Below are 19,097 nucleotides of genomic sequence, written 5' to 3'. Positions count from 1 at the left end.
AAAAATAATATTATTTATAATATTATAATTAGTTTTTTTTATCAACAATATAAAAAAAGAAAACGTATGAAATGGATTGGGAACGCGTTTTTTTTTTTAATTACAAGAAATACAAGCACCAAAAACGCGTTCCCAAACGAGTTTTTTAATTGAAATCCGTTCATGCGACTTTGCTAAGCTATAAACCCCTTGTTGTTTGTTTGTGCGTTTATTTTATGTTAAATAGTGTTAAATGGTTAAAATAATGTTTGTTTGCACTTGATTTTCACAAAAAATCAAATAATTTTGAATTGATTCAAAGCTAATCCTGAAGCTCTAAAAACCCTAAAATATTTGGTTTCTGGCTTGATTATTGACAATATTAAGTGTTTTTCATATGTTTTAGCTATTGTTTTATACTAGTTAATTATGCATGTTTTTATTGAAATTTAGTGTCCCCAAAGCGCTAAAACCCTAACAAATTGGTTTATGGCTTGATTATTAACAATATTAAGTGTTTTAACTAATGTTTTAGCTATTTTTTATACTAATTATGCATGTTTTGTATCAAATCAAGAAAACCCTTAAATTTATGAGTTATGATTACTGTGAATAACAACTCTAATCGATAAATTTAGGGTTTTTTCATGTTTAATTGTTGTGTAATTTGGGGGTTTGACATGTTTAATTATCGTGTAATTTGGAGAATGTGATAGAATAATTCAAGGAATACCATCTCTTTAATTTGTTGTTTTCAAGGAATAACATTAGCAGAGTGATATGGAGTAGAAATCAGTTTCTTAAATTAACAATAAGGTTGCTGTTTATGCTGGTTTGCCAATGTTGTGTAAACCTTAAATTAAAATTAGATTTTATGTTTATGATGTTTATGCTAATGCAGTGATAATAACATGTTCCGTCGCTATTTTAAGATTACAAGTTGAACTCTTCTATAATTTCTGTTTAACATATGTTTTTTTTAAAATATTAATATAGATGTCCGGACCAACTTGTACACAGCTCAACTAATCTCATATTTATCATAGTTTAACATGATTGGTCATGTTTTAAACATTGTTTACCATTATATAATTTTGTATAATTTATCATGGCATGATATAAAATACTATTTATTGTTGCTCGTTATGGTAACTTGCCATACATTAAAAAAAGTTGTTGTTATAAGACTCATAACTATACGATTTAAATTTAATTCAAATGTGTGTGTTGCAAATTCTTGGTTGTTGTTGGCCGTGTGTGTTTTGGTTTGTTTGGTAATGGTCAAATTATGGTATTTTTGCTATTTTAAGACATTAAGGACAATTTAATCATTAAATTGAAGATAACAATAAATTTCTTTGTTGAATATGGCAATTTAATCATTTTTATAAATACAAACATGTAAATAATACAAATTTTTTTTATTGAATTTCTTTGTACCAAAATGGAAGGATGTAAAGTGTTAACAGGTTATTAAAGTTGAGGATATAAAATGTAATTTCTCAAACAATGAATGAAAAGTGAAAAACGACCGGACTATAAGATGATCGATGTAATTATTTTAAAAAAAAATTATAAAATTCAATTAAGAAAATATTCAATAAAAAAAATAAAAAAATAAACAAAGTCAATCTGGATTAACCTGTTAAACTCGCGACTCAAGTCATAAAATCGGGATAATCTCATGGAAAGAAAATAAAAAAAAAACTTCAGAACTTAACTTCTAACCAACCAAATATTGAAGGATAAAATCGAAAAGAAAATCAATTAAAAAAACAGTCTTAAAAAATAACCCAAATCAACCCGAGTTAACTTATCAAATCCACGATCTAAGATATAAGACTAGAATAAATTCAAACAAAAAAATTGAATAAAAATACAAAGCCCCACTCTAACATTGAAAGTTAAAATCATGAAAATTCACGAGATGAATTTGAAAAAAAAACTAAAAAAAAAACTAAGAAAAAAAACTAAGAAAAAAAAGACAAAATAAAAACACTAAATAGTGTATATATTATCAGTACAACAACAATTATAAATCGATCTATGAATTAGCCAGAAGGAGCCGTGCGCTGACCTTTTCAATCTAACAATGTCAATTGAAAGCCCCCACCAAAGGTAAAGAAAGGTGCTCTCATTTACCTTTTCATCTTGTCCTCTCTATCAATAGTACGAGGTAAATTGAACAAGCGTCGTTTTGCATTTCCCATTGGTCTCGAGGCTGTAGATCAAAAATGCGTGCTGTGTCGACCTTTTATATTCCCTGATTGCAATGACCTTTTTTCACATTCATTAGCATGATGATGATGATGACGACGACGACGACGGCTCATTTGCATTTTCTTTGACACTAAGGAAACACTTTCGGGACAGAGATTCATCCAGAGAGGAATTTTAGGATCACATGCTCAAAACGCAAAAGTGCTCACGACAAAGAATATATATAATGGATGATGGGGGCCAAAAAAGGCTATGATCACCACGCAGCTAGAAGCAGCCCGCAATATCCAAGCCAAGGATTTGCCAGTCATAAACACTATCGCTTCTGTAATTTCGCGGAATCTTGCATAGTTTTCGTGGCTGATTCTCTGTGCATTTTGTTTCTGGGAAAAAAAAACAGAGAGAGAGAGAGAAAGGAAAAGAGCACTGTCGCGCGCGTTTTAAGTAATTTCTGCACGGTTCTTGTGTGCCAGAGGCCGTGTCCCACGTCCTTATGATCTTTCACTATATAGCATGATTTTATCGTACAGTATTACCATGTAAGAGGTCAAAGATAATAAGATTATGATGCATGCAAGTTGTTCTCACATGAATAGCTAGCCCTAGCTAGCTCATGATGGAAATGGTGCGGTGCAATGTTATTCACCTCTGCCGTGCTTATTATGTAAAGCAATCTAGCTAATTGGTTTATTTGCAAGAGTGGGAAAACAAGTGGCTGGCAGCTTCGACGGTGATATTGAGAGCATAATTCTCCTCCCAAGCTCATCTTTTTGACATGACTACTTATTTTAGGTAAGGCTAAATGTGATAAAGACACCCAAGATTCCTAAAGATTAATGAAGCAGAGGAAGAGGAGGAGGCTTTCCTTCTCTCAACGATCGAGGAATTGGAGAATGTAAAGGCAACTGGGCTATAAAAGTCAAATTAAATGGCTGGGAGATGGAAACACAGAAGTGACAGTGGAACCCCACCACCAAACGTTATCTTGGCTTATCCTCCCAAGACAACCCACCATGAAAGGTGTTAATTTGTACAAAGGAGAAATCCCATGTTAGCAGTAAGCTAAACAATCCTCCTCTTTCCTCTCAAATTGGATGGAAAGTGGATGTGCGATGCCTCATGCATGGTCCACACGCCCCCATGATCTCCTCCGACGACAGGAGGGAAAGAAGATGGAAAGACCCATCAACATATTCTTACTCAACCAATATTGACCTCACTCTTGGAGGGTGCTTTTACAAGAAAGCATGGTCTGTGAAAGGGCAGGGCTGGCATCTTGTTTTTACGTGGAAAATCCGGTGAATCAAGAAGATGCTGCCCATTTGGATCATCTTGAAGAATGCCTAATTAATATATAGTAAAGAAATGGGTTTTTTTTAAGAAAAAAAGGTCAAGTGGCACAGACAATATTAGGTTGACTAGTTGGATGAGATATTTATATATTTCCTCGAAATCCCTCCAGCAGGACACCATGTGCGTGCATCGTCTCTTCACTTTCATTATGTGAAGTGAAGACTACGTGAACTCGGGGTTCCAGGCAGCCCGTAGTCCGTACTATGAAATAGGCAGCAGAGTAACTACGAAATGGTCTCTGATGGAAATATATTGTAAAGAAAGACTTCCATTTTACTGCCTCTAGTCTCCTTGGTTCCTTCAAGGAAGCCAAGCTACCGACCTCCGTTGATTTATTTTAATAAATTCTCAAAGTTTTTTATTTGGTCAATGTTGTCGTGATTTACATCTTGTTTCGCGTCTTCAAAATAAATCTTGAATTAAATTTTATTATCATCGATTTATTTTAAATTAATATTTTTATATTTTTATATCGTTGGATATGTCGAATTTAAAAATAAATTTTAAAAAATAAAAAAATATTATTTTAATATTTTAAAAAATAACTTTTATCACAATATTAAACTATTAAAATAATATTTTATTTAAAAAAAAAACAAAATACTCTTGTTATACAAGCTAGCCAAGCCTCAATTTAAGAATTTATATTCCTTTGAGAAAAAATCTTATATGGAAAGGACTCTCACCAAACCATTATTACATGGCCAAAGATCCATTGGGCCTCCAATAAAATAAAACAATAGGATATAAAATTCAAGGCAATTAAGAAGACTGCAAAAACAAAATAAAATAAATAAAATAATAAAAAAATATAATTTGGGTGTTCCAATATGTTTTTTAAAGTGATTTTTATTTGAGAATATATTAAAATAATATATTTTTTATTTTTTAAATAATTTTTTATATTAACACATAAAAAAAAAATCATAGAAAAAAAAATTCAGATTATTTAGGAACACTGTTTAAACACACATACAATTCTATTTCTATAAAACAAGAAACCAGATTTTCCTGATAATGTTTTAGAACCTTGCACAAAATCTAGCTGCTTTCCTCTCTTTTTTTGCCCTGTGTGGGAGATAAATATTCCCACGTGAGAGTCATCAAAGTTATATCTATTCTGATTCTTGTCGTGCAAGTAATATAATTTGAAATAGAAAATTCAAAAGAATATATTTCCTTCTTTTTTTTCCTGAAAAAATCAACAGAATATATTTTAGATAAGAAATTAAGGAAACAAATATTTGAGACAAAATTGTTGATGACAAATTAAACCACTTTTATTTCCGATTCTGACGGATAATTAATTAATTAATTAATTAAATCATTAAATACCAACAAAAAAAAGAGAGGAAACGAGCCCTAATTAAATCATTAAATATATCGAGAGAAGGAAAAAAAAAAAGGAGAAGAAGATTTAACATCAGATTCTTAAACACTCCGAAACCTAGCCTAAAATCCATATCGCACATCATCATCATCATCAGATCAGATCAGATCAGATCAAAGATAACAACGAGAAAACCTCGCGAGCTTTTTCCTATTTCCTTTTTTATTATTATTATTTTGTTTTCCAAGAATAAAACAGGAAAAAACAAGTGGCACGCTTCCCATAGCCTCGGTTTTGAAAAATATGTCCTATATAACAAGCATACACATGGGCTCCTTCTCAACCCCTCACCACTTGTTGGATTCACTCTGTCTTGTTTAGCTACCAGGAAAGAAGAGAAAAGCTGTTGACGTTTTTGTTTTCGCTTAGATTTAGAGATGGTGACCGGGAGTAGCTCCACCGTTAGCGGTGGTGAAGGAGCGGCGGAGACGAAGCCGAAAGAGATCAGGTTGTTTGGGGTCAGAGTGGTGGTTGATAACTTTAGGAGGAATGTAAGTTTGAATAATGTAACCGAGTATCAGTATTACAAGGAGATGACGCCTAATACGAACAATGATAATAATAATGAGGAGGAGGATGCTGGTGCTGCTGTTTCTGGTTATATGTCTGCAGATGACACCGTTCACCGCTCTTCTCCTGCCTCTGGAAGACGTAGTGAAAGAAAGCGAGGTTTCTTTTTGATCTTTTTGATAGTCTGCGTGTGGGTTGTGTGATACTAAACTACAAAAACTTTTTTATTGGTTGATCTGAGATTTGTGTTTTGTTCTCTGATTAATCACTCTTTTAATCCTTGATTTGCGTTGGTGTGTCTAATTAATTGGGATTTGCTGGATACCTTTAGATACGCAGATTAATTAATATTTCTGCTGTTTTGTTTGTTTGGGTAAAAAGAAAAGGATTGTTTGGGGTGTTTTTTGTGATCGTGTGGATTGTGAAACAGGAGTGCCATGGACAGAGGAGGAGCACAGGAGATTCCTTTTTGGATTGCAGAAAGTGGGAAAAGGAGATTGGAGAGGAATTTCTCGCAATTTTGTCAAGACTCGAAATCCAACTCAGGTTGCTAGTCATGCTCAGAAGCATTTTCTCCGCCTCAATAATGTCAATCGCCGCCGCCGCCGGACTAGTCTCTTTGATATCACCGCCGATACGGTAGCAACATCGCATCACATCCCATCCCATCCCATACATGCTATTGTGCTTTGTCATCAACTGAATTGTTCTAAGCCTTTGTGTATTGAGTTGGTTTGTTTAGATTTTTTAAATCATAGAAACTTGATATCAATCCTAATCTTGAATCTCTTAATTTTTTATTCACTGAATTTTTAAGGCTTTGTGTATCAATCTGGTTTGTGTTTGATTTCTTAAACCAGACAATTTTGATTCTAATCGAGATGAATAATTGAATATGGATTTGGTTGATTGGAGGTCTTAATCCAAGTCAGTTGTAGATATCAACAGCACCGGGAAAAAGAAGAATTTAAGAATGCTTATGCCTTGACATTATTTGTGTAAAATTTTATTAGTTTCTTATAAAATATTTTCTTGGTTGTTGAGATCAACAAGGAAAAGCAATACTGATATGAAAGTGATCATTTTTTTTTTCCTTAGAACTGAAACTATTGACTTTGATGTTGCCCAGGTAATTGTACCAGTTGTTACTATCAGTTGTTTTTTTCTTTACAATCATACATTTTGTTCTATGTCCCTTGTTTTCTTCTCCAAGCAATTGGTAAAAAGCTTTGAGCATCGTCTTGGTTTTTACTTTTATCAGTTGACTTCATTGCCAAAGGAAGAGCAGCAAGCTCATCGCCAGGACAGCAATATCAACAACCACGCATCTCCGTCAAATCCACTGCCACCTCCACCACTGCAAGCCAACAGCATCACCAATTTCTCTGGGGTGCCGTCGATCCCTATAAGAACTGTCAACCCCTCTGTGCTGCCTCTCCAAATTGAGAACCCAATGATGGAGAGCCAATCACTTGGACAAGGCCATCAATTCATTAACCACTCAACAAATCTAGTCCGCCCAGTTGCCGTCGTTCCAGCTGTTTGTACTCCAGCAATGCCTGATCTTAACTTAAATCTGAAGCCAACTGCTGATTCATCATCACTGTCCCTCAAACTGTCTTCACCATTTGTTCAGAGGGAATCAACATCAAGGTCTTCAGCTTTCCAGGCGATGTCAAGTATGAAAAATGGGGATAACACCATCACTGTTGCTTGAGGAAGGATAACAAGGGAGGGCTGGTTCATAATTAATCAGAAGAAATAGGGTAGATAAGATAAGGTTAAATTAGGTGACTGAGATTTTTATCTTTTGCTAATGTACAGACCTGAAAAGGAGTAGGTTATTTTGTTGGTTTATGCTATTATTATCTTTTGGATAGATTCCTCTTGGTTCTGTGACTGTTTTTAGCTAGTACGAGCTTGACATGACTGGAAATAAATAAGCCAGCACTTCTGTTCATTTCTGATATCTCTTGATTTGCTCCTCTCAACCACAAATGGTGTGGTTTCCATTGCTTTATGGCCCAAAAAATCAAGTTGGGGTGGTGGTGGGGATGCTCCTTTTGTTTTTATTATTATTATTGGTGTGAGTGGGCACACAGTGGCTCGACGAACATGGATTGAATGGATGTGGTCCTTGCTAGTGGATCAAGGGTGGTTGTTCGCTGTAGTATTTGATGCCTCGGGACGGGACAGGGCACGCTTTATCTGAGAATTCAGATGTGTGCATGTTGTGCTGCTGCTTCTTAGCATTTATTGGGTGTTAAATTTAGTCATCTTCTGGGAATTATCATTTCTTGCGAGAGAATATTTATTTTTTAATTAGCTTTTTTGATGTTTCCATGCAGGCCAAGAGGCAAGTTTTGTTAGAATTTCTCATTTTCAATAAAAAGGTAAAAAACCTTCTGAAACATACAATTCTACGCCATTAAAAGGATAGGCTAAGAAAGATTACAAATTACTTGTCAGTCTAGGAAGCATACATGATCTTATAGATGGGTATTAGACTAGGATTAGGGAATCACAGAAAAATTCTTTGCTTTCCATAGAATTATACTAATTTTGCATGAATTCATTTTAAACATTCTCTCTTGTTGTCTTTTTAATAGACAAGATTTTGTAAATAGGCTACCATTGCATGTTCTTTTTCCATTCCTACACTAGCACATGCCCTACTTTGCTTGCATTGTCAATGAATATGTTATCTTTTCTAAGGCTTAAGATGGTTTTTTTTGGTGATAGGTTTGTAAGTTGCTATCTTTTGTTGGGTATTTACATTGTTAATTTATGTAGATATCAGCTAAGAGTCCACTTTGTATCACAAACCCAATATATAATGCCTTGTTCACATTGAATCTCTCTTGCTTAGCTATATAATTGAAAGAAGAAAAAAAACGCCAATAAAATTAATCTTTATTTACCCAACTATCCAGGCAAAGTGGAATTGTTAATACTAATACTTGACAATAATATCATAATAATTGAAACATATAATCTAGAAAGAAAACATTTCATGATTCTTGGATAAAAGATTGGACTCCATCTCTCTTGCTGTTTTTTTTTTTTTTAAAAAAAAAAAGACTCCATATCCCTTTTCATATGAATACCTACTTTTTAAGGTATTAAGTTGTCTAGTTGATTTGTGAAATCATAATTTAAACTATAATCTCTTTTATAATCTAATTTTGGATTTCCCATGAAATCGTCCCTTTCTTTCTAAAAATAAAATGAAAATGAAAAAAATATAAAAGGATCAGTAACTTAGTTGGCAAGAACTGGCTGAAAAGAGAATTAAACGCATGGAGGAACCAAACTGGAATCTTGGACAAAATTGAAAACTCAATTGTATCTTAAAGGACTTAAGATTGAAAGACAATGTAAATTTAAAGTTAACTTAAATGAATATCAAATGAATTTGCATAAACATTAAGTCTAAAGACTTAATTAAATTTTTAATAGGCTAATTTGATTTAATCACTAGCATAGTTAAATGTTTGATTAAGTTTAAGAATTAATTTTCCAGTTCATGGTCTCTGGATGATACTCATTGCCCCTTAAAAACCCATGCTAAAGGCCATGGAAAGAGGGAGGAGGAACCTGGAAAACACATATCCTTACACTGCCAAACCCGAAAATCTTTAGCCAAACCATTAACAAGCCAAGAAAAACAACATAAAACCCTTAATAAGCCACCATTACAAGTCAAAAGTTAGTTTAGAAATCCCTAGTTAAGAGACATTAGTAATCCCTAGTTAAGAGACATTATTATTAGACAATGTATGTTTTTAGCTTTGATGAGAGGGTGTAATTCAATGCACACCCCTTCCCCTTTTATTTTGCCTTTTAAATTCCTACTCAAATATTTTTTAAGCTTCCTTTGAAATCATTTCCTAGTTTAAAAGCCATGATTTTGTTTTGAGATGTTTAAGCATGCTTTGAATATAACTTGTATATGATCAAGTACTATTTAATTGCCTTATTTTGATGTGCTAGAATATGATAATAGAATGATATATGATAATGCATAATGTTGTTTTATATGTTTGAGTATTTAGTTAAATATTTTTGAAGTCATGGCTAGATATGTTAAGTATTGATGTTATTATGGTTTAAGCTATTTTATATTAGTTTACTGAATTTTTTGAAGTTGTAAGTATGATGTTTGAACTTAGGAACAATGAATTTAATCAACAAAACATTGTTTATACGCAGAGAGATACATTTTGGGTTTGCTGTCATTATTTGGTTTTGCTTGTTTTTTACCATTGATTTTTTTTATTTCTTATTGTTTTGATGGTTCAAGCAATTTACGTTAAGCATAATTAAGCTTTGGTTACTAGGTCCAAACCGTTTTCTAGGCTCTTTATGCCTTTTTATGGGTTTAGGTTTATTGTCGTGTCTAGGTTTTTATGCTTTCTAGGTTTGGTGTTTGTAAGTTGAAGATTGCCTTATGTCCTTAATTTATATGTCTTTTTAATTATTTATTGGTTCTTACATATGTGTGCATCCTTGATGATCATTAATCTAGGGTCTTAATAGCTTAAAAACATCGAAATCATGGCATTTAATCTTCAGTTCTTTCATTTTATTTTTTGGACAAAATTAATTAATCGTGATGATTGAGTGTTCATTGTGATGATCCAACTTCATATTCTTGTTTTAATAATGTTTTTACATGTCTTTGTGCTTTTAATTAATTTGACATAATCTTGTCTAAATTAAAATCCACGCTTCTGGGTTTTTCATGTTGTTTTTCACTGTTCTTGAAGAGATTCAAGCAAAAAAAAAAAAATAAACCTCATTTGATTTTTTATTTTTTTGTTTATATTTTTAGATTGTGTTTTTAGGCTTGTGCTTTGAGTCAGGAAGCTCAGCCCACGTGGCTGGGTTGAGTCTATTAGCTTAAGGTGAGGTTTGGCAAGTTCAATTTTTATCAAAGAAAAAAAACGCGATATTTTGTTCTTAAAGCGTGTTTGCCGAACACGGTCTTAAGGTATTTTTAAGCCTATGATTTTTAGTTAAGGGTGTGTTTGACAAACACGCCCTACTGATTTTCCAGCAATGTTAACTTTCGCCCTTTTTGTTTTTTTAGTGAACAGATCTCAAATGATTTCTAAAAATTCTAAAAAAATTCAAAGACTTTTAAATTTATTTATGAGTCCATTGTGTGTTTTCCAATCTTTTCATTTAATATTTGAGCTGTAAATTTACACTATAAAATACTGACTTAGTATTAAAAATACATACTTTTCTTCAGAATTTGAAAAAATACAAAAACAATTCCTTATTCAAAAAATATGTTTTATTTATGTGCACACAATCAAATTCTAAAAAAAAATCATGCATATTTTATAAAAATAAAATTTGTATTTTCATCATATTTTGAGAAATACAAAAATCAATCAATGAACATCATAACCAGTTTATGATTATTCATTAGGATTTTGTTAAAAATTTAAAAACACCACAAAAGTTAATTTGTTTAATTAATATTCAGGGTATGAATTTTATGATGTAATGCATATTTACAATATTAAATTAAATAAATTAATAAAGATAAATGTTAGGAACTAAATGTAAAATTTAATATTTGAGGGTATAAATTACATTGTAAAATATATACTCGAGTATTAATGATACAAAGTATGAATAAATATAACATTGAATTTGAGCTTTAAAATAATTATGTTTTAATCTAATAAGGCATAGACCTCTTTACCGAAGAGGATATGTCCTAAGTCTTAGACAGATCAACAAATAAAAATATGATTTAATAAAACAATCGATTATCAATATAGTTTATCACACGTATAGTGCACTAGGGGTGATGCATATTTTCCATGCACAACTAGTCTCCTTATCCAGACTCTTGCGGGCCAATAAATTTTCTAATAACCATGATACTAGGTAGCAACCCTTCAAAATTATAATTTTACAATCCCTAATACATCTTAAAAACCCCTCGATCTAAGAGATAGATTTGCCAATTAACATCATGCGTGACACAAAAATCTCCATCATTTGTCTTTATTCAAAAGAAATAACTCCTCATATCATCTAAGACAAAGTGTTTGTTAGCAAAATTTACAGAGAAATAATTCTAGATGCCTATTGTTCAGATTCTTTAGCAATGACTTTTGTCTTTATGAAATTTCTTACACTGAACAGGAACCAATGTGTTAAATGCAATAAAAAGATTCAATCTAAATTTTCTTTCCTTGCAATTTACAAGATCAACACAAACCTATGAATTCTCTTGGAAAATAAAAACTCAATAGAAAAAACTCCTATAATCATATCCATAATGCAAATCATCCACAAATTTCTCAGATAATAAAAGTACTATCTGTTTTTAATTATTTATTAAATATTATTTTTACTCCACAACACATTACAATGCAATATAACAACATAACACAGTAATATCATACCATATAGATCCTTAGTCTGTACACCCACAGATGCATATACTGAGCATGGAGTTGTATTATGGAGATTGAAATCATGATAATAATTAGCATTAGTCATCAATCAATCAATCAATAATAGAAAAATAGAAAGCAAATGATCAATGCTAGGCTACTATGCACTTAAATATATTGAAATACAACATTCCAATATTAAATTAAAGATCAAATTTACAAAATAGAGTTTTAGGTTATTATTAAAAAATAATGAAAGATGAAGGATCAAAATTAATATAAAAATACAAACTTTTCAAAAAGGTACACAAAATTTCCATTTGGTCCCTTAATTTATTTTTCTTAATTTGGTCCTACTCTTTTAGGTTATTACGGTTTGGTCTAAAACTTTGTTTTATTTATTTTTTTTAGTTCCATATAATTTTCTATTATTGATTGATTGATGTTTCTTTAGGTGCATCTTATAATAGCCAAATATCTCTGGCTGCCATGTCATTTGAAATGTCGAGTGTCGACAAATTCTATAAGGCAGCGAGTGTGCGGTGAGTCATGGTGGTTTTGCTGATATTGAATTTTTTTCCCCTCTCTTTTTTCTCTTCTTTCCTCGATAATCATGTTGAACCAACTAAAATTAAAAGTTGTCCTCAAATTGTTTTTTTATTTCAATTATAGTCTTCATTCTTTTTATTGCTTTTTATTTTTTTAACTCTTTTTTTTGTTTTTTTTTTTCATTTTCATCCATTACCATTTGGTTCTATTTAATTTTTATATCAATTTTTATACTTATTCTTTTCATTACTATTTATTTTCTTTAAATCCTTTTTTTAATTATTATTTTTTTCAATCTCAACGCTCATCATTTTATTTTTATGTCAAATTTGATCCTTATTCTTTTAATTATTTTTTTTCTCCATGGTTTGTTTTTTGAAATTGGTTTTCTTTATTCAATTTCATGCTTCCGCATTAAATTTATTAAGAATTGAGCTTCGTAATTGTTTTCAGTGTGGTGATCCAGGTTTTATGACATGTCATGAATATAAAATGTTAACCTATATTGACATTGAAATTTTTTTAAAATATTTTTTACACTATTGTTTTTTCAATATCATCCTTCAACATTGAGTTTATTGAAAACTAAGCTTCCTTATTATTTTTGGTTTTTTTATGAGTAAAACCAGACCTCATGATCCAGATCATGAGTTTTCCGTGAATTTTCCATGCTAACTCAGATTGGTTTTGGGCTTTTATATCATTGTATTTTATTTTGCTCTTATGTCAAATTTGTTCCTCATTCTTTTAATCTATTTTTTTTCCCTTTAGATCCTTTTTTTTAATTATTTTTTTTTTAATTTTATCCTTTAACATTAGATTGCTTAAGAATTGAGCTTCGTAGTTTTTTTCAATGTGATGATCCCGAGTCACGAATATGAAATGTTAGGCTGGATTGCCATTAATTATTTGTTTTACACTGATCTTTTTTCAATTTCAGCCTTCAACATTAGATTGCTTAAGAATTGAGCTTCGTAGTTTTTTTCAATGTGGTGATCCCGAGTCACGAATATGAAATGTTAGGCTGGATTGCCATTAATTATTTGTTTTACACCGATCTTTTTTCAATTTCAGCCTTCAACATTGGATTTATTAAAGATTGAGCTTCTTTATTTTTTTATTTGTTTTTTATGAGGATGGCTCGACCTCATTACCTGAGTCATGAGTTTGTAATGCTGACTCAAATTAATTTAGAGCTTTTTTTGGTGTTATTTTTTATTTTTTTATCTTGTTTTTTAACATTTAGTTATCTTGAAATTCAGCTTCATAATTTATTTATTTATTTATTAGCAATCATTATTTTTAAGTCATTATTATCACTTTTTTTCTTTAAATTCAATACATTTACTGTCATTGTTTTTTTTATTATATAATTAAACTAAACCATTTTATTAGACATTGTAAGGTCTAGGCCTGTTCACGGTTCAGTTCGGTTCGGTTTGAACCACAAAAACCAACCGAACCAAGCAACTTAAATTTTTGAAAATTCAAACCAAACTGAACCAAATTCCGATTCAAACCGAACCAGTTTGGTTCCATTAAATTCAGTTTTTTTGCTTAAAAACTGGGAAACCTGATTATCAAATTAATGGGTTTTTTTGAATTTTTTTAAGCAAAGCACCGTTATCTTTAGCTGCGAGGCCATCCTTTTCAACTGGGATTTTCTTAGCATTTAGTGGCTTGGATTTTGTTTTCATGCTTGCCTTGCCCAGAAGGCTCTTCAAAGGAGTATGTTGTGGGCTCCTCAGAGAAAGGTGTTGTTCCCAGTGCTCCAGTTTGTGACCTTGGCAATAATCTCTTCATTCTTCTTCTCCCATGTGACTCATTCAAAACATTAGTAATGGAAGGAAACCAACTAGCTTGTACAGAAGCAGCTTTTGGTTATTGTGGGTTCTGTTTTGTTTGGATTTTTGTTCAAAAGTGAAGAGAGAAGCCAAGGAGATGAAGATGTGAGTTTTTGTTCGACTAGAGAAGAGACAGATGCAGGGGGCAAAGTGGAGGAAAATTGAAAGGGAAAGGAAGGAAAGGAAAAGCTAGGGAGATGGAGATGTGGGTTTGTGTTTGGCTAGAATTTAGATGGAGACAAACACAGACGACAGAGCAGTTGAAAATTGAAAGAGAAATTGGGAAAGGAAGATTGAGAATTAATTGAGAGGAAGATTGAAAATTTCTCTGGGGTAAGGCGGCGGCGGCGGCTTTTTGTGAGGGGCATGGAGGTGATGTTAATTGTTTGGGTTAGGTTAGAATTTAACTATTTATTCCTCACAGGTTTTTTCAACTTTTGGCTTTTTGTTGGTCCAGTTCAATTTGTTTCGGTTTCTGGTTCAAAATCAAAACGGAACCAGACCTATTAAAATTTATGGTTTTAAAAATCAGTTTAATCAGTTTTTCATTTCGGTTCGGTTTTCTCGGTTAATTTTTAATCAGTTTTTTTTTATTTTATATTAATCGGTTTTTTTAACACCCCTACCATAGACAAACAACTGTACATCTAAAACTGTTGGATGATCCATTAAAACCCAAACTCTGGTTATGGTTCATACACAAGTGAGTGACCCAAATAACCATCACACTTATAGATCAGCCATCTGTATCAATATACAAGTCCATTTGACATTACTCAAGAACCTTGAACAAGAATATCATCACAATCCTCAGCTTTGGTTTCTACCTCTTAACTATTTTTTACAAAACAAATTTACTACGCGAAAATCGTAACATGGTGTCAAATTCTGGCTAATCAAACATATGGCCAAAATGAAGTAGCAAATGTATAGGTGAACGAAGGGGAACAGCAATAAAATAATACTCTTCCAACAATGTTGTCAAGATATCCATCTAGCAAGAGAAAATAATAACCAAACAGTGATATTCCATGCATCCAAGTAAGAAAAAATGTTACCAATTGCACATAATAATCGAGACTTAAGTTCAAAAATCGGCATCCAGAATTATCGAACACAATAATAAAAAATATAGAATAAATGTTCAGGGGTGGGGAGAGGTGTTAAAGGGATAAGAGCTCCAAAGCATTGGATTATCATGGAATCAAAGCACGATCTAGCTTTACAAGTAAAAGCTTTAAGATCACAAGTCCTAGGCATCAACAGTTGTCACCTGTTGCCATTCCCCATCTACAGCTTCTTTCCACAACGTGACATTGTTGTTCCCATCAGCAACAGCCAGTATGTTTCCAGTTAGGGACCAGGAGACCCTCCAGACAGGAGCCTTGAAGTCATGTAAAACCTTACCTTCCCATTGATCACCTTCCTTCGCCACAGTCCATATAATAACCTTCCCATCCTGTGAGACACTAGCAATGGTAGATTTGGGAAGGCCCAAGTTGGGTGCCCAAGCAACATCCCTCACCCAATCAGTATGCATGTTGAGAGCTGGAAAACAGTCCAGCTTCCAGTTCCCGTTGTAAAGTTTCCACACTTTGACAGTATTATCACAGCCACCTGAACAAAGCTTCTGCACAGGGTCAAGCAAACCAGAACCAACAAGGGCACCAGGTGCAGTGGATGGAGCCCATGAAACAGAGGTTACACCAACCGGGTGAGCTTGATCAATCCTTGATGTGTCCCAGTTGCCATCAGCACGAGCAGTAAAAACAGAAATATTCCCATCAGATGAACCACATGCCAAAGAAAGCCCCAGTTCATGAGGTGCCCAAGCAATGGAATTGACAGATGATTTGTGATCCTCAAAAACATGAGCCTGGGTCCAGTCATTCTGATTACCCTCCTTCCATATTATGACTCGGCCATCATAAGAGCAAGAAGCAAGTAAAGAACCAAATTTCGGGTGAGCCCATGCTACTTGCCAAACTGGGCCTTGGTGCCCGGTCAGATTTGCAAGATGTTGAGAAGTATTGTTGTTAACCCCAATTATTTTGATTGAATGATCCGATGAGGCAGTTGCAATCCGCTTTCCATAGTAATCCATTGCCACATCATGGACAGTGTCCTCATGACCAGTTTCAATTTTTTGAGAAGGCATTTTGTAATCAAAACTGTTCTTTTCTCCTACCAAGAAAACCCAAAAAAGAGTCAAGCAAAATTTTGTTGTTCGTTGCCCAAAAAATGCAATCCAAATAATTTCATAAAAGGAAAAGAATGAATAAAATCACCATCCACATGGGAAGGATATATGTATACCTAATCGAAGAAGAAAAAATTCAGATACTGCTAATTCACTAATACAACTAAGCAAAACAGATTTAGATCAAATTAATAATAAACACAAAAATCTGATCGAAAGTTTCAAAATTACCAAAATCACATCTCAAAAACCCTAATCTTAGAAATAGATTTCACGAAAAAACATGATAAATCCACCAATGAAACGGAATCAGTTGAGCTTAATAATTCTCGATAATCAATAAAGAAAAACGAATGAAACATGGATGAATAAATAAAAGGATTGATTAGATCTGAACCAACAATTACTAACTGCATAACGTACAAACAAATCCAATTGTGTGTTCAAGATTCAGACCTGCGGATGATCGATATCAAAATGATGTCGTTATTGGATCGAAGGAGTTCTACAAAATGAATTTATTTGTGACATGCAGAGCTCCTTCGATCCAATAACAGCATCGTTTTGAGATCGATCATCCGCAGGTCTGAATCTCGAACACACAATTGGATTTGTTTGTACGTTATGCAACTAGTAATTATTGGTTCAGATCTAATCAATCCTTTTATTTATTCATCCATGTTTCATTCGTTTTTATTTATTGATTATCGAGAATTATTAAGCTCAACTGATTCCGTTTCATTGGTGGATTTATCGTGTTTTTTTGTGAAATCTGCAAATCTATTTCTAAGATTAGGGTTTCTGAGATGTGATTTTGGTAGTTTTGAATTTTGAAACTTTCGATCAGATTTTTGTGTTTATTATTAATTTGATCTAAGTCTGATCTGTTTTGCTTAGTTGCATTAGTGAATTAGCAGTATCTGAAATTTTTCTTCTTCGATTACACACACATACATATATCCTTCCCATGTGGATGGTGATTTTATTCATTCTTTTCTTTTTATGAAATTATTTGGATTGCATTTTTAATTAGCAGTATCTGAATTATTTCCAATTGCAAAAGCAAGAAAAAAGCCCACTATTCTGCCCAATTGCCCACTATTCATTTCTGCCAGTTGATGCAAAAGCAAGAAAAAAGCCTTCTGGTGAATCAAGCAGAAGTTCAGCATCATGTTTGGTTCATATAATTACACTGTAATGGACCAATGGTTTATAGCAGATCATACATGAAAATCGAATATTTCCATGGAAAAGGTTTTGCAAAAACACACAATAATTTAAACTGAACAGAGCAATCAATGTCTAAAAATTCAATAAATCATGAAGCTAACAAAATCAACAGTAAACTTGAACTTATTATAAAGCTAACATAACACCCGACAACCATGATTTCACATTGCAGCGAACTTTGTAACCTATCCATTGTCCCACTACATCAGCCATACTGCCAGAATTGATAGTTGAACAAGCTTCTACCAACTCAAGTCTATCCATAAAACAGCAACAAAATGCTAAAATCATATAGATGAATTATAAGCTAATAGATCTTCGTATATGAATCTTCAAGGCAAATAAAAGGCACTAGCAATCAAGATAAAACAGATTGATAGCTGATAATACAGATCAAAACCACATTAAAGTTAACAATGCTAAACAAAGCAATCAAGAACTCTATCAACACAAATCAACAGAGCATCAGTAGTACTAGTGATGATGTGTCGGAGAAAATCGAATAAGACAAAAGGCATGACTGAAACAAGAGAAAGGAGAGAGGGCGGTGGAGAGGGGGACGAACCTGAAGAAAGATGCAGAAACCCTAGCTGCAAGAGGATAGAAAAAGGAGAAGCAGAGGTGAGAGCGAGGAAGTAGTAATAGGAAGGCCAAAGAAGTATGAAAGTTTGAAACAAATGCTACAAGCACACGAAGGCCAGAATTAACATCGGGATAAACTTTACCTTGCCGTCTTTTCTCTAATGGAGGAGCCCTCTCCTTGTGATGCGAGAATAGAGGAGGAGGATCGCAAGATTCGCAACGGCTTGCGCAGAAGTGAAGGATGTAGATGTGGGTTTTTGTTCGGCTAGAGAAGAGACAGATGCAGGGGCAGAGGGGATGAAAATTGAAAGGGAAAGGAAGAGGGCAAAAAACAGTCTCTTGTATGGGCGGTGACTTTTCGTGTAACGTCATGAGGGTGAGGTTAACTGTAGGATTGAAAGGTGTTGGTTTGATTTGGTTTGGTTCACTGGTTTTAGCTGTAAAACCAAAACTAAACCGAACCGATAAGATTTTATAGTTTTAAAAATTAGTTTAATTAGTTTTTCATTTTGATTCGGTTTTTTCAATTAATTTTTTACCGGTTTTTTTTAGTTTTCTTGATTAATCAGTTTTTTTAAATACCTCTAATCACTTCTATAACTAAGTAGTGAGATTTATTTTAGCTTTTAAATTAATAGTGTTTGAATATTATTTTTTTAAATAAAAAGAAAAATCAATCTCGTGGAAAAACATTAGAGCTTGTTTTCCATACAGGACCTTCAGTATTTCAAGGAATTTGCTTTAAAGAGGCAACAACATTTTCTTTCCCTTCATTGCTAGAGGAAAAGGAAAAGGATGCTATGGCATTAGAGTATAAT

The 19,097-nt window shown here is 32.8% G+C and overlaps 2 protein-coding genes across 3 annotated transcripts; one reads left to right on the top strand and one right to left on the bottom strand.

Moving 5' to 3' along the window:
• Window positions 1-5,129: 5,129 nt before the first annotated feature.
• Window positions 5,130-7,412, top strand: LOC7474865 (transcription factor MYB1R1). The gene is made up of 3 exons (XM_002322102.4): window positions 5,130-5,611; window positions 5,883-6,091; window positions 6,714-7,412. Exons 1-3 carry the CDS (start codon window positions 5,320-5,322, stop codon window positions 7,167-7,169), a joined length of 957 nt encoding a protein of 318 aa, XP_002322138.1. The 5' UTR covers window positions 5,130-5,319; the 3' UTR covers window positions 7,170-7,412.
• Window positions 7,413-15,309: 7,897 nt separating this feature from the next.
• On the bottom strand, window positions 15,310-18,648 carry LOC7474864 (protein transport protein SEC13 homolog B). Of its 2 annotated transcripts, XM_052447632.1 has the most exons (3): window positions 18,423-18,648; window positions 18,263-18,287; window positions 15,310-16,451 (listed from the first exon to the last, which is right to left on the bottom strand). In XM_052447632.1, the coding sequence occupies exon 3, from the start codon at window positions 16,423-16,425 to the stop codon at window positions 15,520-15,522; it is 906 nt and encodes a 301-aa protein (XP_052303592.1). In that variant the 5' UTR covers window positions 16,426-16,451; window positions 18,263-18,287; window positions 18,423-18,648; the 3' UTR covers window positions 15,310-15,519. The 2 variants fall into 2 exon arrangements, with proteins under 2 accessions (XP_052303592.1, XP_006374503.1); XM_006374441.3 differs by lacking the exons at window positions 18,263-18,287; window positions 18,423-18,648 and adding an exon at window positions 16,924-16,988.
• Window positions 18,649-19,097: the final 449 nt, after the last annotated feature.

This window comes from Populus trichocarpa, chromosome 15, assembly GCF_000002775.5.
Source record: "Populus trichocarpa isolate Nisqually-1 chromosome 15, P.trichocarpa_v4.1, whole genome shotgun sequence".
NCBI classification, from domain to species: Eukaryota; Viridiplantae; Streptophyta; class Magnoliopsida; order Malpighiales; family Salicaceae; genus Populus; species Populus trichocarpa.
The sequence above is the reverse complement of the archived record's forward strand: the minus strand, read 5'-3'. Positions and strand labels throughout refer to the sequence as shown.